The following is a 20,854-nucleotide window of genomic DNA, read 5'->3' on the forward strand; positions in this document are numbered from 1 at the left end:
TTTGTCTTCATCTTTCGGAAATCTGAGAGCAGACCGAGAGCAGTGATGAAGTTCTCAACAAAATGGCTGCGCCAATGAAGAGATTTCTTTTCGTATTTGAACCACGTTGGTCATTTTAAATGCTCTCACGCTTGATTACATAGCTACTTTATTCCGGTCAATTTATACATTGCATGGTCTTGCTGTGCGTGCAATAAAATGTCAAGTCGTGTTGTTTTCGGGCTGTTCCCAATAGAGGCTATTATACCCAACGACTAGCCAATTTCATGACAAAGACAAACAGGAACGCAATAAATGCGTCGAGACCGGAAATTACGTCAAGTGCAACTCGGAAGGCTGGCGTCCGAGGATTCAGGAACACCATTAAGCCGGGCCTTGGGAGGTCTGTGCGCTGATCATATTTTGTACTTCATGGAATTAGATATACAATCATCTTATTGTGCTTCATGTGTAAGGACTGTCACTGGGCTGTATTAACCTCCCTTGAGAAAAGGTCAAGATCAAATTTTGAACAAGCTCCACATCCGCAATGCAGCAAGTTTCATCACTTCGTAAAGCACCCGAATAATGACTGCACTTGTGTCCAGAGTTCACCGCTTGAAATTGGACCATATAAACCCCACAGGTGTTGAGCAAATATTTTATTTGATTGCAAAGAACACCAAACCATAGAAATTCAAAACACTACTTTAAATACATTCTGTTCACGTGTTGAACCGTATGGCAGCCAAGGGAACAGCGAAATGCAATTTACATGCAAAATGAATTGAAGTCTTGAAACATGTTTATACATGAACAACAAACCATCCAATGGTGCATGAACTGTTCTCCTTAATCCCTGGTCATGACCATAAACAAATGTGCAAAGCAACGTTTTGAGGTTGGAATAATGTTGCATGATCTTCCATTATTGGCCACTTTGGTTCTAAAAGGCGGCGTTCCTTTTAGAACCAATCTGCTTCAAGCCAAGCGACTGTAGGTGATGTGCAGATGCTGCGTCATTGGCTGCTTGTCCGTTGACATGGAAAGCGTCTGCTCCAGCTTCCCGTCTGGTTGGAGCTGGAACACTCTGGAGACCTGGGGATTTTTTTTTATAATTAATGAAACCCTACTGGTAAGATTAAATCAAACTCTATGCATCGCCTTTTGAGAAAAATTGCAATACAAGGGGCTTAATACAATGAACATGAAGAAAAATATATAGAATGGATTGAGAATGCCAAGCTGAATAGGTATGGTTCAAGGTTTCTTTTAAGACGGAGTCATACAGAAAGCTCAAACGCAGCTATATAATGCCATCCGACACAAGCCAGAGTCACATGGGTCAATTTATGGCTCGTTAGAGACAGTCCACACTGCGGCCATACCTCCTTGACGTGGGGCTCCTTGGCAAACGATGGCCTGGCCAGAGCTTGTGTATGTAGGCTCAGCTTCTTTCCCACCAGCTCCCCCTCCTCAACCTCCACCAGTCCTGCACACAGAGTCTCAGCTAAAGCATGTACACAATAGATACAACAGCAACCGTTCACCAAGTCTTGGAGGCCTAGCCGAGATTTTGGATTAAAAGGGGTGATATACTGCCATCTGGTGTGGGTGAATGGCCATTAGGAGCCGTTTGAAAAGTTGCTTTTTCCTGTGTTTTAGTGAGATCCCAAGTGGGAGTGTCCACCTAGATTTGTGCTGGATAGATCAGTCCGCCAGCCTACCCAGTGGACAGTAGCAAATGTTGCTTATCCATCAATCATACAGCTAGGTGGACACGCCCACTTGTTATGCCACTAAAAACACAGATTTTCAAACAGCTGTTAATGGCTTGTCACCCTCACACCTTTAAGCCCAAAACTACTGACAAAAGAAAGTCAGATGCATGCATCTTTCCAAAAGAGGGTCGACACATATTTGGATGGGTGTCAAACTCCCTCCATGTGATGTTCACGCGGAGTGCACTATTTCATGTGAGCCAATTATTCTGAATCAGGAACGTTGTGAAGTACCAGAGTTCTGTGCGATGATGAACGCCACTCGGTTGGTGCCTGTCTGCATTTGGATGAAGCCACACTCCCGGTGAAGTATCTTCTTCGTCTCTGCATCGGAGGCATTGAACCTGCGAACACAGGCGCCACAGAAACCTAGACCGACGTCTATAGCTACCCACCACTCCCCTTCCGCATGGTTTATGCTACAATGGAGTCATCTGTGCTTTTACAAGCCCAGAGATGAAACGAAAAATCAGTCAATTGAATAAACCAAAAAGAGCAATAGAAAAATGGTTGTCATAGGACAACCGCAAGTGTTGCTCATAGCACTAATTATGGGTCTGCTATTTTGATATACCAGGGCCAATAAAGGGTAGACTTAACGTGTGAAGAGAACACTTGACTTGGTACATAAAAGTAGCAGACATAATTATTATTATTTATGACAGCTGTGCAAGTCCTAAAATGAACCCTATGAAAATGCAGTGGGCCTACTGCGTTGTTTTTGAATGAGCACAAAACACACGCACATAAAGTTGATGATGGGCTGTCCCATTTGGGCGAAGTGAAGATCCTCCGTGTAGCGGAAGTCCTTCAGGCTGGGGTAGGACCCCTTTCCGGGCTCGACTGATTCCCAGTTACCCAGGAGCCAATCCAGAGAAGAGACGGCTTTGTCCAGTTTAGCTAATGTTGGAAAACATACAACAGAAATATAACACGCACTTCGGGAGGTATAGATTTACCAAATGTATGCTTGCTAAATGTCCACAAGAGGTCAGCATTTCAGGCCGAGGACACAAGCAGGCAGCACCAGGGAAACAAACGTTGCAGCGCAACATGGTTGAGGGCATGGATTTAAATAAGACCCTTACGTAGACCTACATGGTTTGCAGAACCGGACAGTAACGGAGTACATCTACTTGAGTACAGTACTTAAGTACAATTTTGAGGGATCTGTACTTTACTCAAGTATCATTTTTTGGGAGTACTCATGACTTTACTCAAGTACATTTGAGAGGCAAATATTGTACTCTTTACTCCGTTACATTTCTATCCATGACCGTGAGTACCCGTTACTCCTTCTGAAAAATAAAAAATAAGAGAAAAGAAAAATCACGGAAACCCTCAATTTGTTGTTTCCCTCTCAAACTGATTAGAACAGCCTTCAGCCTATCAGCAATCACCTTCGCTTTCCGCCAAAGCCAACTCCATGGTCAGAATTAGATGAGAGACGATTGATGATTTGATTGATAAAAAAAAACGGAGAAACTCACACATACATAGAATTGTTAGCTGAATTTTCTTTTCTGATATTGCATATTTATGTAAGCTGAGCAATTGTTTTTATGTTCTTGAGTATACTGTATACTATTGTGCTATTGCCATGGTAAAAAGATGAAAATTACTTGATTTTACTTTCAATTCCTTTTACATTCTCCAAGGTGTTAACATTTTTCATAACTCCATGCAGGACGTTTCTATACATAAATGTAAGCACTGTGACAGTAGTAATGCAATATTTAGAAAACATACTCTTGTACTCTTGATACTCAAGTACTTTTAAAAACAAGTACTTCAGTACTTTTACTTAAGTAGACATCTGACTGTAGTACTTTTACTTGTACTTGAGTAAAATTTAGCAAGGGGTATCTGTACTTTTACTCAAGTAAGGAAGCTGGGTACTCTGTCCGCCTCTGAAATATATGCACCACACCACTCATGGTAATGTTTCTAAAGAACGGTGCCGAAAAGGCCAACACATTAGCTGTATAACTATGCAGCCTAGCATTATAGTAGCTATACATCTCATACGACAACGTTTCAAAAGAATTGGGGTGTTGCAGCGTTCGTCGGACCTACTTGTGCATACACATTAAAGGTCATGCTTATGAAATGTAGCTTATAGCTGGGCTTCTTACCGGGCTGGTAGAACGGGCACACCAATGAAGCCATCGATAAGGTGGAGCAGGTAGGAGCACTGACGCAGAAAATCAATGAAGATCAAATACTTCCGACTTCGACTCGTCTGGAGTCAGTCAACCCGTGCTTTTATAGAGCGCAACAGTGACCGCCCCCTTTTTGAACAAATCTAGTTCCGGAAGTAAACTTCCCATACGTTTTCCCCCTTGACTTCTCGTAAAATCGTTACATAAAGAGTTTTAAGCCTGGAATCAAGCCAGTCGTTCATGAAGGTAGTCATGACCATAAAAAGTTTGATCCGGGGCCAAATGACCATTTGGAAAATTGAAGAATGGCCAAAGGTACACAAGTCTGTGTAGGCCTACATTATATTTTGCAAACGAGTGAGGAACTACTCATCCCATAAACCATTGCAAGCTTTTTTGCAATGGTTACAAGCGTTACAACCCAATAATTGAGCGCATTTCTTTCATCTTATAACCTTTGTCTTTATTGTATTGTTAATACAAGTTGTGTCATATATTCTGTGGGTGTGTGTAAATGTATCGTGTTTCATATAGTGTATAGCGTTGTCTTCGACATACATTCCTTCGTTCCTGACTTTTAAGCCTGGAACCAAGCCAGTCGTTCATCAAGGCAGTCATGACCATAAAACGTTTGATCCGGGGCCAAATGATAATTTGGAAAACTGAAGAATGGCCAAAGGTACACAAGTCTGTGTAGGCCTACATTATATTTTGCAAACGAGTGAGGAACTACTCATCCCATAAACCATTGCAAGCTTTTTTGCAATGGTTACAACCCAATAATTTAGCGCGTTTCTTGCATCTTATAACCTTTGTCATGACTCATTATTGTATTGTTAATAAAAGTTGCGTCATATATTCTGTGGGTGTGTGTACATGTATCGTGTTTCATATAGGCCTAGTGTATAGCGTTGTCTTTGACATAGTAGGCTACATTCCTTCGTTCCTGACTGCAGTCACCGCTTGATAATGTTACTCGTTATTAATACATGTGAATTCAGTCTCGTATTCCAGTTCCGTATTCATTCAACATTATGTATTCCCAGCTTTTATAATATCAAAATTAATAAAAAAAAAGCACTGCTAGTGCTCTGCATATTTTTATTTTGATCATAAATTGTATTTCAACATATTTTTCAACACAGCTAATTTCCTCCACAGTTCTTACAGCAATTCTAACTTTCCATTAGTCAAAGGGTTGGTTGCTGTGGTAAGCTATCGAGTTCAGTGGCAGCAGTCATCAACCACTTGACTTTCGCTGGTGCAGTAAACGTTTCCTGGTACCAGCGAGCTCCATCAATAATCAGTCGCGTAACCCTTTAGGATTGTTTGGGTTTAAGTGTATTTCTGGAATGCATGTTGTGTGTCTGTTTGTGTCTGTCCGTCCGTCTGTCTGTCCGTCTGTCTGTGTGTGTGTGTGTGTGTGTGTTTGCGTAGACATTGACTGCCGGTGGCAGTGTAATCATGCTTGTTTTGGCATCGTGAGAATGTGTGATGAGCTCAGCGTTGTCACAGGGCCATTGATGATGACAGTCTCTTTCAGTGATGAGGCCCATGTATCTCATGGACATGTAGAACTTCAAATAAAATAAGATATATCGAAAACACATCCACACACACAAAAACACACAACTAGGCATGGCAATATAATGGACACTTATGGATTTAAATGATTTAAATCATAATACATATCACAAATACACTTTGGATCTAAAAATCAACGCAACCATCTACTAATCCCGTAAATATGTATCATCACTCACAAGAAAAACCCCAATAAAGCCAGCGTGGATCACTGCGGACTACGGGGCGAAATCAAAAAGCTCTGCTTCCTTCTCTTTCCAGAAGGCAAAGCTGCGGTCAATGTATTTACAAATGTCTCCGTTGCTGAAACAGGAGAAGTCCGCCTCGCTGCTACGCTGGTCAGCCGACTCCGTGCGGGCGGCGGGCCCCCGGGGGACGAGGGGGTCTCCGCGGGTGGCCGAAGGTTCGCCGAAGAAACGCGCCTTGGCGTCCTCGAAGCCGTCGCCCCAGCGCCGCCTCCCGGCCTGGACGTCCCGCACCACGGCCTTGTGGAAATCCCGCACGGTCTCCCAGGGGAAGCCGCCCACGTGGTCGAACACCTCGAAGCACAGCAGGTGCCTCATCTTCCTCTCCTCGGGCGGCAGCTCCTGCTCCAGGATGCGGAAGTAGCCCAGCATGAAGAGCTCCAGGGTCAGGTCGTCGTGGGTCGCCGCGACGACGCCGTCCGACGCCCGTAGGAACTGCTCAGGGGAGTACGTGGTCCGGCTGGAAGCCGGAGCCACGGCCTTCCCGGGCCTCTCCGCGCGGATGTTCCTCCAGGAATGCAGCATCTTGTCCACGGCGGTTCTTTGGCAGCAGAACTGCAACATGGTGGTTCTCTGGCCAACCCCTAGCTCCTGGACCCCGTCAGCCTCTGGCCCCTGCTCCTGTCTCCGCCTAGCTGCTCTCACCGTTATGGCGTACGCCAATTTCTTCCAGTGGCTGAGAAACAGCACAACTATACGCTCTTTCCTCAAGCTCACAGTCTCCATGACGGGTGTGACCACGTTGTGCTCCCCGACGGAGGGCCTCACGGTGTGGTCTACATTGTTGTTGTGGTGGCTGTTCAATCCGGACAGCGCCTTTTGTGTCGCTTCATCCGCTCCTTGGCCTCCCCGGTCGTCCCGTCTGCCGGCGTCAGCGACGAAGCCGGCAAAGGGGTAGATCCCTCCGAGCTTGCCCTCGAAGTTCGACCGCAGTTCTCGAACCGACACTCCGGACTGCTGGATCTCCCGCTCCGCCCTCTCCCTCTGCGCTCGGCTCTGCCCGTTGGCCTCCAGGCGATGGCTGAAGGCTGACGCCATCCCAACATGTGGTATCCTGCACCCGGGGGATGCCTCCGCAGGTACCGGGGCACCCGTTACACCCCGCCGCCCCGCGTCCCGGCCGAGCTCCGGACCGGTCGAGCCGCCTCGGACCCCCTGCGGTCCCCTCGCCCCTTCCATCAACCCCTCCGCAGTGCTCCTCTCGCCGCCCTCCCGGACGCCGGTCAAATGGGACAGGAGCTGCGACATGTTCCTGACGATCTCGGTGACGCGGCCGCACCACGCGGGCAGCGGGAGGCGTCCGTCCGGGTCCATCGGTTCCTTCAGCGCCTCCTTGTTCAGGGAGACGTTGACCAGAGGATCGGGCAGCACGGTCCGCAGCTCCTCGGTGAGCCTGGTGAGCTCCACCTCGAAGGCCTGGCAGCGCTTCTGGACGGACACCTTCTCAATCTGCGTCTCGAGGTATTCCAGGTCCTCCTCTGACAACAGCTCCCCGAAGGGCCCAAGGATGGCATTGTGGGTCTGGGAGTATTTCCAGCCATCCACTGCTACGGGCCCGTCGGCTATGGCCTGAGAGACAGGGTTGGTCAATGGCCACACATGCGCTGTATATGCTATTGTCAAGATTTGAATACTACACATGAACTGTCAGGGAGAAAAGCTCAGAAACAAACAGCCTGTAAAAGGTCTGTGTAATGTGCAGCTTTTCAAGTATTGTTTGCTCATTGTCAATCTGAAACCGCACTGTGACTGGGGTTAAACATGGTCAAGTTGTTTTTATTTGCGGGAACAAGGACAACATAACCGGCAAATTGACTCACCTTTGGCAAGTCAATGACTAGGACTGGTCAATCAGCACCCATGCACAGTTTATGTTATTGTCGTGAATTAATCTCAACATCCCTTTCTTTAATATCTTCTTTATTATCTGATTGAGGTTGCAGAAGTAGCCAACCTTTCGTGTATGGCTAGTCAGAACATACCTTCACCTCCCTCCTCTGCTCCTCTTCATCGCCCAGTCGTACCTGGAGCTGCCTCACCATCACCTGCCTCTTCCACTCCGCGATGGGCTGGCCCGCCTCATCGTGGGTGGGCACCAGGGAGTCGATGTCGGCGAGGATGACCTCCACGATCGGAACCTCCCCCTGCCACAGCTCTTCCTCAGCGTCCGGCTTCTGTCAGGGTTTCAGCAAGGAACAGGGCTTGTACATTAGAATGCATCATGGGAGTTGTAGTAACATAATTCACCCCAAACTTAAAATACAGAAGCTTAGCCCAATCTAAACTTTGTGTTGCCACGACTCGCATGAGAAACGCTGTGTCAGAATTAACAATGTCAATGTCTCCAGATCATGACAAATAAGTCACGATTCCTTCCTAAACACTGACCAAAACACCATTACTATCAATTACACTCCTATGCTACTATACGTCCGAAATACATGCGAAATGTATACAAATATACAGAAATACATGTTTTTGCGATGGCACGTCATGATGTACAAAGCCCATACAGGGTTTGGACATCCTACAACAACATACATTATGTGATTCAATCCAGCCTTTCGTGCATGAACAACAAAAACAGACATGAAAACGGTTTCTGCAATGTTATATCTTGATTGTGTGCTGTACATCTCCCTACAGATCTTGTCAGCCCCATTATGGACGTGACACCTGGTTCACCGTTTGTCCCGTGAACACTGCTGTGAAGCCAGCGTGCTTCATGGACCGGATGGCCTTCATCTGAGACGACAAGGTGTAGTCCTGGTCTGGGGGCCTCAGCAGGTTGAACGACCCGACCACTGGAAGGAGAACGTCATGCGTTCATATTCAGCCGATGAAAACATGTACTTCTGCTTACCGTTACAGGAAGTGCCCTCCCACACGATCTGAAATGTGTGTCATTTGACAGGTAAGGCTGTTCAGACTTATATTGCAGGGGTCTAAACTGAAACAATATGTTTAAGTTGAGTCTCTACCTCCTCTACCGAATTATAACTCTTATGGTTTTAATAGACATGAGAGGCACTTTAAAATAGTACTTAGCATTGTGTAGTGTCTTATTCTAGCTATCTTTATTTGAATGGCTTATCCTAGCAATAGTGAGTGCTTGGCACTTGTTTCTATGAATATTTGTGCTGTAACGACAGCGATATATTGTTTTTTCTCTTTCTTATGACCAACGTACTTATTGTAAGTCACTTGGATAAAAGTGTCTGTCAAATGCCCTAAATGTAAATGTAAATGAGACATTTGTCATTGGTGAATACATCATGACATCACCAGGTCGATGCCGATACCAATGAGGAGCAGGGCTGTCTCACCCGAGGAGGCCATCTGCACCTGCTGCATCGAACCCGAGGCGTGTTTTATGGTCGGGCATACAGAGGGCTGGCGAGGGACCGGGGACACCTCCTTCACTGGCTGCTGGACACACACACAAACACACATGCACACACACGCATGCACACAATCAGGCGCATACACACAAGCACTCGCGCACACAAGCACACACACACAAGCACACGCATGTACGCACATGCACACACACACAAACACACATACACTCACTCACAAACACACACATAAGCAAACATGCACATACAAGCACGCACGCGCAGACACAAGCACACGCACATTCATGCCCGCCCGCACACAAGTACCCGTACGCACCCACCCAAAGACACACACACACAACGCAGTGATGGTGAGGAAATGCTGTTCAGAATAAAAAAAATACAGGGTGTACTTCGTCGGGACTGGAATCTGGACAGATTCAGAAAATAATTAATTCCTTGAAATGAATTGCTGGAAATGGGACATGCGACTAATCCTAATCAAGCTTAATTTGATGTTTTCGAAGTCTTTGGATGCAGTGGGTGAACAGTGGGTACACGTCTGCTGAACAAGGCTTCTCCATTATGCAGACTTCCCGATGCTTCAGTGCACAGTACAGTAGGTGCCCACTCCTTCGTCACTCACCTTGCTGTTCTCCATGCCGCACGGGGGGCCGGAGGAACACTCTGCTTTCTCAAGTTCCACCAGTGTCTAGGGAGGGAACATACCACAAAAAAGAAACAAAACAAGGAGGTATACATTGTTTATCATTTCACCAACCAGTGAAGCTTTATTTGAGTACAATTGTTTTGTTCATCATGGAAATGTGTCATAAACAAATGCACAAATCATACACAAATGCTAAATAGCATGCAATATCCAGACAATTTGTCATATTCTAATATCAAGTTGTTAGTACCCTGGTATAATCATAATCATGACCCAAAAGCCAAAGCAATGACATAATAGTGTAGATTAGACAAAACTGTCCAACAACCGTTACGGTTGAAAGACTTATCCAGATGGAGGGAAATAGGACACACTCCTCTGTTTCAGAGGCCTGAAAGTAATCTCTTTAATGTCTAATACAACCCCCCCCCCCCCCCCCCCCCTCACACACACACACACACACACACACACACACACACACACACACACACACACACACACACACACACACACCCCTGCACACACACACACACACACACACACACACACACACACACACACACACATACATGCACACACCCCTGCACACACAAACACACACACACACAAACAAACACATCCCCACACACACAACCCCCCCCCCCTCCCCACAAACATACACACACACATACCAACACACACACCCCCAGCGAAGGCACACATGGCTGAGGCCCTGTTAATGTACAGATCCTGTGTGGCACCGTGCCTGGCGTGCAGGACAGACAGTTGAAACAGGAGACGGGTCATTGACTGTATCGTACCCCACCTGAAGTGCGTGGAAGTTCAGCGTGACATGATCTGCTGCTTCCGATAACCATCGCCCTCCGCGAGATTTCCCTCGCAATCCGTCCGGCCACTCGCAATCAGCTCCACACTAATGTCAGAATGTCTTAATTACCTTGCCTTGATTAGCCAATCCACTCTGGAACCAATATGTTCTACCAACACAACAAGTGTTGCCAATGATACAAGCCAAGCATCTTCAGTGAACAAGGTTGGACATGTATACTGTTTAATTGTAAGGTGTTGATGCCTAAACATAACCTTTTACAGTCCCTACTGTCTATCTTCCTTTGTTTACTTTCATTCCTATCATATTTAATGTTGACACATAACATAAGTTAAAGAATCTGATAACTCAGTGAATTTATACATTACATTATGAATTGGTTCCACATCATTATTATTTTTGCCCTTGGTTGATGTATTTTCATGCATTCATTCATTCATTTTAGTAATAACGGTATCATTTTTGTAAGCATGACAACATTAATGTTGAAATTATGCTTTGAGTATTAACAGGGCCTAAAAAATATGAGCTACTTCATTGGAATGTAATTTCCCTCTAAAAGTATTACACAAACAAATAATACATTTGAATTAAAGTGGGTTATCAATGGGAGTTATTTGTAGGTGTGCATGCCTATGGTACTTACCGTGTTGGACGGTAGGCCCGTACAGTTGATCAGCTGGCCTGCAGGCTAAAGGACAAGGTGTGCAGAAGCACAAGCGGGCAGGACAGAGCAATTGGTGTGGACCTCGTCATGCGCAGGCTGCCATCAATTGAACCCCCACCAAAGCTAAGGAGAAGCACCAGCAGTATGTAAACCCTGGATGGGGGGCCTTCTGAGTGTGCATAATTAAACACCCAGGATAGGGTGACAAATAACACAACTGATTATATACGTTAGAAACAACTGGAATAAATACTAGGGCAGGGAATGGGGGATATGATTAGTGTCAGAGGAAATTAGAGGAATAGAAAGAAAAATGGCCAAAGAGAGAGAGAGAGAGAAAGAATGGATCCACATGTAGAAATATCTACTCACATGCTGCGATATAATGCTTCTTTTGTCTTCAGATGTGTATTTAATATAAATGTGCTTGTAGAATAAACAAAATGCTGAATTTGTATAATGTTAGATTGTATTTTAAAATTTAAAACTTTAATGAAATATTTGTAAAACCACAAAATGTAATATGTTCATTCATGTCAAGGGAAGTAGAAACGCATAAACACATTAAGAATGAATTTGTTTAAACCTATGTTCTAATACACTTCTCCTATCCTAAAAAAAAAAGGGTTAAAAAACCAAAACCCCTTGGCGTGTCTTGTCTCCCGTAACCCAATCCGTACGGTGCAAAGTGGCTGGTGGTTAGTCCTACAGCTTTGTCTTGCCACAGCGGCTGGTGATTACGTCTACTCTGAGGGGATTAGTCTCCTTGGAGGAGCTTGAGTGTTGCACGTCGGGAGTGTGTTATTAATAATGCAAGACTTCACAACTGCAACGGGCCGGAGACCGGGGTGCACAGACTGTCCTGAGCTGAATCGGCTATAATAAATATGAACGTAAAGAGCATAAGGTGTTCAAATGATGTGTCAATGCATCTGTCAGTTGAGTCGGGTTGTGTGTGAAGAAAATAAAATAAGGAATTGTGTCCTTAAAGTCCGGGGGTTGGGTGATAAGTCATCAAGAGATCAGAAAAACTAAACACACACACCATGGAAATGCTGCAAGTTTTTGAACACATTTATTTCGCTTGATTAAACTTTTTTTTCAACAATTTATTTTCGTATTACTGGTCCACAAACATGAGAATAAGACACCAGCAGAGAACTCCTGAACATTCACACATAAACATGAGCACAGAGACTAAGGATCCCTCCCCCGCCTTCTCCTCTGGCCCTGGGGCAGGGGCCTCCTCTGACCTGCCTCTCCCATCACACCCTCTGGTATACAGTCTCCTGTCTCTGGGGCGAGGGCCCTCAGACCTACCGCTCCCACCAGAACCTCTGACATCCATCCCCTCTGCACCAGCCCTGAAACGTGCAAGTCCGACTCGAGCTCAGCAATCCAGCACTGCGAGGACATGTGACACAATAAACAGGCTGGTTTCTTACTCATCATGGGTATCAATGGGGAGATAGAAAGAGGCTGAGAGATGGGGATACAGTAGAGAGAGAGTTAATAATAGCGTCTGTTTGTGTGTGCGTGTGTGTGTGTGTGTGTGCGAGCGTGTGTGTGATAGGACCTGACACAGCAGTTTTGGTTTCATATGCAAGACAAAGCCAAGAAGAAGGTTTTTCCAGTTAGTCATCATCACAAGGTATTGGTGGAGAGAGCAGTATTTTACAAGCAGCACTTGGAATTATGGGATGCATGGGGTAGGGGAGCAGGTTGGGTTGATTGCGTCACTATCAAGCATTAAGCAAAAGGTATCCAAGCGAATGGAGGAGGGACAGTAAGGGGAGGGGGAGAGGGACAGAGGCCAAGGGTGTAGCAAGAGAATCAGACCCGCATGCTTTGATCCACAATGGTCGTTCATTCTTTTCTTTTTTATAAGCCTTTCAAACACAAAAAGCATCAAGTCATCTATCGCTAGACAAATATAGACCGCTGTGCACAAGTAAACCGCTTTAAAGAGCCACTGGTCTCGTTTGCTTTCGAGTGATGGACTTTAAAAGTAAAAATAACTCATATAAAGCGTTTGTTTTAACTGTAAGGTGGAGCTCAGGTGGGTTATACAGTGATAATGATTCTGATGATTTCGGTTGTTAAGTTACAACGCTACAATTTTAACAACATCTGGGGAATAACGTCGGTGGAAATGGTTCAGTAGAATTACAGCATGTTCAACACATGCCAAACATAAGTGCAACACATCCTTCATAATTAAGGTCTAGTACAAATCATCTGTTCCAAAGGTCTTAAGATATTAAGATGTTATGTAATACATCTAACATATCAAGAGTAATAAACCATGTTACAAAGGTTTAGTAAACTAAGATGACCCAGGACATCGTTGGAGATCAAATACAATTCACAACTTCCCTTGTAATTGTGAAGAATTATGAAATAGTTTGGGTTAAGGCTTGGTATTCTAATTTCAACAGTAGTCTAAATTGCACATTGTATGTCTCCCTTCTAGGTTTGGATGCACAAACAGGTTGGCTGGCCTGAGGCATACCTCTCTGACCAAGACCCGGACCACTCAACCACAGCACAGCATTGTGATACAATTTAAACCACTCAAAGGCTTTTTGATCTTTGTGATAAGGGTTTGGTTAATATATATATAATTCATTTTTAAACATAATTAACATTCAGTATACCCTATTGATTGATTCCTGGCCATGGAACTGCTCACACCAAGCTAGTGATACTATATGGTTGTTCAGGAGACAAGCACCAGGTGTCCAAAACATCTAGTCATCGCTACAGTACAAAAGCAAAAGTCAGGGAAGGGTTAAGTGCACAAGTTATACAACATGAGTACAGCTACTGTAGCCGTGGTTACAGGCCATACCAAACTACTCTAAAGCATCACGGGTAAAACATCTCCTCGCCAGCAGCCCACCGACTCAGGTCGTGAACAGGAACACATCACTTGTTCTGGTAAATGATAAATGTCTCTGGCTTGAAAGGGGATTTCAAGGACCCACCATTTCCGTATGGGACAGGCGTGTGAAGAATGAAAGAAAGACATAAGGTAGGTGGAGAACGGGAGGCACTGTGTGGTGCACAGAGAATGTGCTATTAAATCAGCTCTCTTCTTCCGAACACATTGTAGGTCCCTGGCAGATCCCCCCTGTTTGTTTGTCTATTAGCCTCTAGTGTTAGCCTCTTTTGAACATAGCTGCTAAAAGGGATTTAATTTGGAACATTGATCTGTTATCTTCGCAGACATCAATACATTATTATTATTATACATGCTCCTCCTCATAGTGGACAACATGGGTTCATATGCTCATTTGATCTCAAACATTAAATGAAGGATTGCAGTGCTTTGGTTTAAGAAAAAAACGAGCAAATGATCGGAGACATTAACTCAATAGAATAAAGTGCCATGCAAAAAAGACAAAGTAATTGGGTCCATTAATACATTACAGTGCATAAAACGTAAACAAACGCCAAAAAACTAGAAAAAACATAAGTCCAAGGGGGCACCCTTCACAGTTGATGGATTACTTTGTGTGTGGCCACCATCACAACCACTTTCTTCAATTAAAAGGGGAAAAAAAAACTGGTGGGAAAACATACATCATAGCTCAACGTAAATCACACCCTGCCCTCTTTCTCAATAACTTATTTACGTCTCTCTTCTATTAAATGCTGATTGATTGCAAAGGCTCCCTCTCTTTGTGTTTGTGCGCGTGTGCGTGTGCGTGTGCGTGTGTGTTTCTCTGTGTGTGTTTCTCTGTGTCTCTGTCTGCGTGTGTGTGTGCACGTCTGGTGTAATATCCAACCGTAGCCTGCTACTCAAAGCTCCCAGTGAGCTGTGGGGTCGGTTCCAAACTGAGGTAACGTCTAGCGCTGCTTCAGCGGGGGGGGGGGGGGGGGGGGGTGACACTGCAGGGAATGCTATTGTCCCCTCGCTCCCCTAAACCCACAGAGAGGGACACGGGCCTATCTGGGATAAAGACTGCACAAGAAGGGGGTCACGGTATTTCTCTTTTCCTCGTCTGACGATATCCATGGAGCAACAGCGGGTTTGTTTACCATAAGGATGGATTTATATGTACATAAAATATTTGGGGAGGGGTATTTAATGAACCACATCATAAATATCTAGAGGGGAGCATTGGTCTTGGGGATGGGGGAGGGGGAGTCTACAGGGGAATAACTAGATAATGCCAGATGTACTACATGTACTACTTCATGACGTGGACATAGGAGGGCAGCTACTGACAACGATTTTCAGTACCCAGTATAAGATAACGTCATGACCGGGGAAATAGTGCGAGGCGTCTATCCTGTGGTCTCTACAGGGCAGGGTTAGGGCGAGGTCAGCAGGGGAACAAACCGTGCAGGGCTCGCTAAGGCAGCAACAAAATACAAATTAATACATGAGTAAAAAAGGCGGCCATTTTGGGATGATTCGTTTTTTTCAGGTGTGTGTGCTGGAGAGTTGTTTGTGACCGGGTGGGGGAGGGGGTTACACCGAGCATTATCTGAACGGGCTATGAATACGTTTGTTTATATCTATGTACACGGTGGTCAGAAGGTAAATTAAGCTTGTTTTGTTGTGTTGTTGCGTTGTAGTGTCGTCCGGCTCAAAAGATGGCCGACTGGACTGACTTCCTCCTGGATAGCTTAGACCTGGAGAGGAAAAAACACATTCAAAGAATGGCACAATGGGTAAGGTATGGTGTGTTGGAGAGAGTGGGACTCCCCTTAAAAAGGAATTCCAACACAAAGGCAACGTCCTGTTCTATAAAGGATGGTGCCATATCAATTCAATAAATACATTATAAACATGATGTATTTAATTAACATAAAACATAATGTTGATACTGTATTATTTCAATACATATAATAACTACATTTAGAATTTAGAATAGGACTTCCTAAACATTGTTTACAAACAGGAAAGATATGAAGAAGCAAATGCACTCGTGGTATTGGAAGAAACTCCACGACTCCCCACATCTCAACTCAACCATGAGGCCTTGTCCATGAAAACATTAATTAATTAATAATAACATTAATCCCCTGATCAGCGAGCTCACCTGATGGTACCAGCCAGCAGAGGGTTAAAGGCATACAGCCAGTCGTGCATCTCCTTGTCGTTGCTGGCCTGGAGCAGGATGCCCCGGTGCTCCGTGCACACAGCAAACGTGTTGGGGGTCTGCGAAACACAGATTACGTTCTCAACACACGGGAGCGAAACATACAAAGTACATCTACATTTACATCTACATGAAGGGCATTTAGGTTATTTAGCAGACGCATATATCCGAAGCGCCTTACAATAAGTACATTTGTCAGAAGAAAGAGAAACAATATATCGCTATCGTCGGTACAGTAAGGTTGTTCATAAAGTTCTCCCACTCTGGTATATCGATATGTATACTCCCTTTCCCTCGCAAGAACAGGCTAGGAGTCGATCTGGTGGTACGGTGGTGGTTTCTAGCTTGACTTCGCCAACCCGACTCACAAAGGCCCATTAATCTGGAACCTCTGAGTTATTTTTCAATTTCCGAGGGGCTTTATCAACGTGCACAGTCCAAAAGCCCTGTGAATGCGATTTTGATAGATCTCCAACCAATCACAGAAACGAAACATGTGACGTACGATAAGCGCATCTTTCTTATCCAGAAAAGCATAAATTGCAGCTGTTCATTCTTCCTTTAGGGAGAATATACGGTCCACTTCGTTTAACACCGTCCCGACAGTGGAGTCAACAGACCGCCACATCAGCGGCATGATGCCTTAACACTCCACTGTCCAGTCATCGTACCCAACAAAGCTAATAAACCCGCCCTATTATAGATCAACGCTTGTGATTGGCCTGACCTGGGTTCAGGTCAGCTGGAAGTCTGTTTGAACGGAAGGGGGGGGCCAGACCATCATCAGCCAGAGCAAACAGAACAGCAGCTCCCAGACTCGTCTCGTTCCCAGGCTACTTGTGTGTCTACCCTCACGAAAAGGTTCTGGACTGAGGTCGGGATTGGGGTCAGGGTCAGGGTCAGGGTCAGGGTTAGGGTTAGGGTTAACTTCAGTGTTTGGATTAGTGCTGGTGTTAGGGTCAGGGTCATGGTGAGAGTAGACGTACCCGCAGAAGAGTTTGCTTGTAGGCTTAGGGTCAGTGTTGACTTTAGTGTTTGGGGTAGCGCTAATGTCAGGGAGAGGGTTAGGGGAGACGTACCCTCAGCAGAGTCTGCTTGTCCTCGCTGTATTCCACCTGAGCCGACGACAGGTTGATGACGGCGCGCTCCACGCTGTCCCTCTCGCTGCGGTACAGGTAGACGTAGGGTCGGCGCACCACCACGTAGCGCTTCACCCAGCCGTTGGAGTGCGGCTCCAGGAAGTGGAGGTAGCCCTTCTTGGACACGATGGGGCTGAGGCAGGGGAGGTGAGACTTTTTAGTGAATTTACTGAAAAGCTGTGAAAGAGTCAACAAAAATGCAAAAGTCTCTGTTTGTCAGGACTTTAAAGCCACTGTAAAGCAACTGTGACGCCGACTCACTGATCGACGCAATTTGAATTGACCAGCTGAAAGAAATGGGAGTAAACAACACCTGGACGGATGCATAATAAAGACGGACGGCAGAACAAAATGATCTCCGCTCTGCAATCTCTTCAGCTGCGACTGTGGTGTGGGTCTGCTCATTGATCAACATAGGGGCGGACTGAAAGCAAATAGGCTCTATGCTTAAGTTTTGATGGGTTTAGGCCAGGGGTCGGCAACCCTAGGCATGCGTGCCACCACTGGCACGTGGCAGCATAATCATTGGCACACTTGAGAAAGAAAAAAAAATTGCACTTTATTCTGTTTTGGGCATTTCCTCCCAATGCAAATATGTTTAAATGAGTTACTGAAAGCAGTGTTCTGAAATGGGATCAATTAATAGTTTTTTGCCTAAACCTATGTTGTGAGTAATAGAGAAAGAAATATTTAGAATATTGTTGCAAGTGGCCTGCATGCATCGCCTTCACATGGTTTTGCAAAGCTGTACATGCATGGTTCCAACATTCTCATATATTCTTGTTTTTTACATTTCTCACAGTGCAAATATGTTTTTGAATGAGTTTCTGAAAGTGGTGTTTCAAGATGGGACACATGTAATTATAATTTGTAAGCCCATGTTGCAAATATAACAACAAAAATAACATTTAAAATGTTGATGAATGATTGTGGACTATATGGAAATAATAGAATTCCAGGTCTTCTGGAAATGTTTTTGGTCGCTGTGTCATAATTCAGCTGAATATTTTATATATTGTTGCTTAAGGCACACTCATTAACGAGAAAAAGTAGCAAACTGGCACTGCATGTGGAAAAGGTTGTTGACCACTGGTTTAGGCCCTCTGAGACCAGTAAAGGGATAAGGAACACACCAAAAACAAAAGAAGTCAAGTATTTAATCATGAAAGCTGTAGAGAAGGATTGCATGCAGATGCCTTGCAGACAGGGCCGCTGCTGGCCGTTTCGGTGCCCTACACGAGCAGGGGGGGGGGGGGGGAGCCCCTTTTTATATATTAGGTAAAAACATCTAATTTGCCGAAATAGATTGATAGGTTATACAATTAAGAACAAACAATGGTGGGCCTCTTCATAACTAATTTACATATATTACATTTTTTTATTTTTACAAACCTTAATTTTTGGTGCCCCCTCAGGCACTTGGTGCCCTACGCGCTCTGCGTACTCTGCGTACAGCGAGCGGGCGGGCCTGCTTGCAGATCTGCTCTAGCTCTCCCAATAGCATACAGCATGGCCCTTTATGAAACCACATGAGCACTCAGCCCTCACCTGACGCGGATCTCTTGGATGTCTGGAACAAACGTGCATCCTCGCAGGGCCTTCCTCTTGTCCACCGGGCTGAAGGGGTCCAGGTCTGGAGTAGAGGCCCCTGAACCGGGCTCAGTATGTCTGCAACACACACACACACACACACACACACACACACACACACACACACACACACACACACACACACACACACACACACACACACACACACACACACACACACACACACTTAATGTACACTATGAGACAATATGAAGGTTCGAACAAAAGTAATCCTGGATCCAGAAGGCCTACTATGTTAATACATAACTTCTGGGGCGGGGGGAAAGCAGAGCCTGGACCAGAAACTAAAAACTGAAAGGGTTAAGAGTTATTCTATTTTTTTAGAAAAGGATTTGAGTTATTGTATTTCTACAGTGGGAAGTGTACACCAAGTGGATTTTAAAGCTTTACAGACATTTATTCTAGCTATGTCGTTGTCTGAAGGATGATTTAGCTTGTTTTCCCACTGACTTGAGGATAAGTGTATGCTGGCTGAGTTTCTGTTCGGCAACCCATTTCACCCAGTTGAGCAGTATTCTGCAACCACACTTTAGATTAGTGTGACACTTTACATTAGGAGAGTTTAATGGGTGATTGTGCAGGGAACCCTTGGGCTCACACACACACACACACACAAGACAGATAACACACACACCCCCTGGACTCACCGCCTAGTGGACTCCCTCCCCCTCTCCGTCCCTCGTTGCAGTATAGTATGCCGTGAGTGATGCGATGCGCCCGTTGGCTGCATCCTCCTCCCGGGGTCTGAGCTGTGACACCTCCCCTCCCCAACTCCCTTCCCCCCTCCCACATGTGTTTGTGATGTTTTTGATATGTTGCTTAATCCCTACACTGTGCCCCCCTTAAAGGAGCATAGTTTGGGGTATTGACTTTTTTTTCCCTCGTCACCCTCTTGTTTCGCTTTTTAAATTTTCTTATCTAACGCAGGCCGCATGTTTCTTATTTAACGAGCGCCTGACAGTCTCTCCGTCCTGTCTCCCCAAACTGTCTTTAATGTTTCTTGGACGGAATGTAACTGGTCTTTTTCGTTGCTCTGTAACATGTGCAATGACATTAAAGTTTATTGAACCCTTGAGCATTGGTCCAATGTTGTGTTTGCTCAGAGTCGACTGTGTGCCACCGTCAGGACAAACAATTTACCTGATGTCATAGTTCCCCTCGACCAATGAGGGGCAGGTGGAGGACGGGGTGAGTGTGCTCAGGCCCGAGCAAGTGGAACTCATGAGAGACGCCGACATCTCAGACAGCTGAGCAAACAAACACACACACACACACACACACACACACACACAGCACGCACAGCAAAAAGGGACGAACGATTCAACACAAAAAAATACACACGCATTGAGAGATGAGATCATTTGTAAAAAGTATGGCATACATGCATATATTTACAGGATGTGATACTGTGATATATTCTATACCATCGAAGGCAAGACTTGGTATGAGCCCCATGTTAATAAAGGACATGTCAGAGGGATAGCAGAGGTCTTCCTTAAAGAAGGGGAGATCAGAGCCAGGAACACACTCATGGAGGAGTTGTGAACCAGGGAATAAATAGCAAAGGGGAGGAGAGTTCAAGTGGGCTTAAAGATATGACTCCTTATCCATGTAATGATGAGCGGCAAATACAATGCAGTATTCGCATTAGGCAGGTAAGGGGACAAGCAAGCAGGCTGATAGGTGTGAGGGGAAAAGCAATGAGGGAATAAATATTTAAATTAATAAAACGCCA

At 45.2% G+C, this 20,854-nt stretch overlaps 3 protein-coding genes across 13 annotated transcripts in view; all 3 read right to left on the bottom strand.

Annotated features, from left to right (window-relative positions):
* Positions 1–624: 624 nt before the first annotated feature.
* LOC115548446 (THAP domain-containing protein 4-like) lies at positions 625–4,190 on the bottom strand. Its single transcript, XM_030363095.1, has 5 exons — positions 3,896–4,190; positions 2,507–2,660; positions 1,995–2,104; positions 1,368–1,471; positions 625–1,077 (listed from the first exon to the last, which is right to left on the bottom strand). The coding sequence occupies exons 1-5, from the start codon at positions 3,927–3,929 to the stop codon at positions 961–963; spliced, it is 519 nt and encodes a 172-aa protein (XP_030218955.1). The 5' UTR covers positions 3,930–4,190; the 3' UTR covers positions 625–960.
* A 1,534-nt stretch (positions 4,191–5,724) lies between these two features.
* Positions 5,725–12,671, bottom strand: espnlb (espin like b). The gene is made up of 9 exons (XM_030363384.1): positions 12,472–12,671; positions 12,392–12,419; positions 11,235–11,279; positions 9,736–9,801; positions 9,078–9,180; positions 8,428–8,555; positions 7,730–7,925; positions 6,970–7,313; positions 5,725–6,822 (listed from the first exon to the last, which is right to left on the bottom strand). Exons 1-9 carry the CDS (start codon positions 12,669–12,671, stop codon positions 5,725–5,727), a joined length of 2,208 nt encoding a protein of 735 aa, XP_030219244.1.
* kif1ab (kinesin family member 1Ab) overlaps positions 12,307–20,854 on the bottom strand; it is a 36,816-nt gene continuing 28,268 nt past the window's right edge. For all 11 annotated transcript variants that reach the window (XM_030362999.1, XM_030362996.1, XM_030363000.1 and 8 more), the window contains 5 exons: positions 20,260–20,366; positions 19,057–19,176; positions 17,449–17,641; positions 16,310–16,428; positions 12,307–15,899 (listed from right to left, as the gene is read on the bottom strand). In XM_030362999.1, coding sequence (XP_030218859.1) covers positions 15,854–15,899; positions 16,310–16,428; positions 17,449–17,641; positions 19,057–19,176; positions 20,260–20,366 — 585 coding nt within the window. In that variant the 3' untranslated portion in view covers positions 12,307–15,853. The remainder of the gene's footprint in view (positions 15,900–16,309; positions 16,429–17,448; positions 17,642–19,056; positions 19,177–20,259; positions 20,367–20,854) is intronic.

The sequence above is a fragment of the Gadus morhua genome, chromosome 8 (assembly GCF_902167405.1).
Source record: "Gadus morhua chromosome 8, gadMor3.0, whole genome shotgun sequence".
NCBI classification, from domain to species: domain Eukaryota; kingdom Metazoa; phylum Chordata; class Actinopteri; order Gadiformes; family Gadidae; genus Gadus; species Gadus morhua.

Excerpts from the sequence above, each read along its gene's own strand:
- LOC115548446 (XM_030363095.1), bottom strand. The coding sequence starts at position 3,929 with ATGGCTTCATTGGTGTGCCCGTTCTACCAGCCCG. Across the intron at positions 2,661-3,895 it reads GTGCCCGTTCTACCAGCCCG|CTAAACTGGACAAAGCCGTC; the intron begins GTAAGAAGCCCA and ends TTCCAACATTAG. Across the intron at positions 1,078-1,367 it reads AGGAGCCCCACGTCAAGGAG|GTCTCCAGAGTGTTCCAGCT; the intron begins GTATGGCCGCAG and ends AAAAATCCCCAG.
- espnlb (XM_030363384.1), bottom strand. The coding sequence starts at position 12,671 with ATGTCCTCGCAGTGCTGGATTGCTGAGCTCGAGTCGGACTTGCACGTT. Across the intron at positions 12,420-12,471 it reads CCCCAGGGCCAGAGGAGAAG|GAGTTCTCTGCTGGTGTCTT; the intron begins GCGGGGGAGGGA and ends GTGAATGTTCAG. Across the intron at positions 9,181-9,735 it reads GCGGCATGGAGAACAGCAAG|CAGCCAGTGAAGGAGGTGTC; the intron begins GTGAGTGACGAA and ends GTGTGTGTCCAG.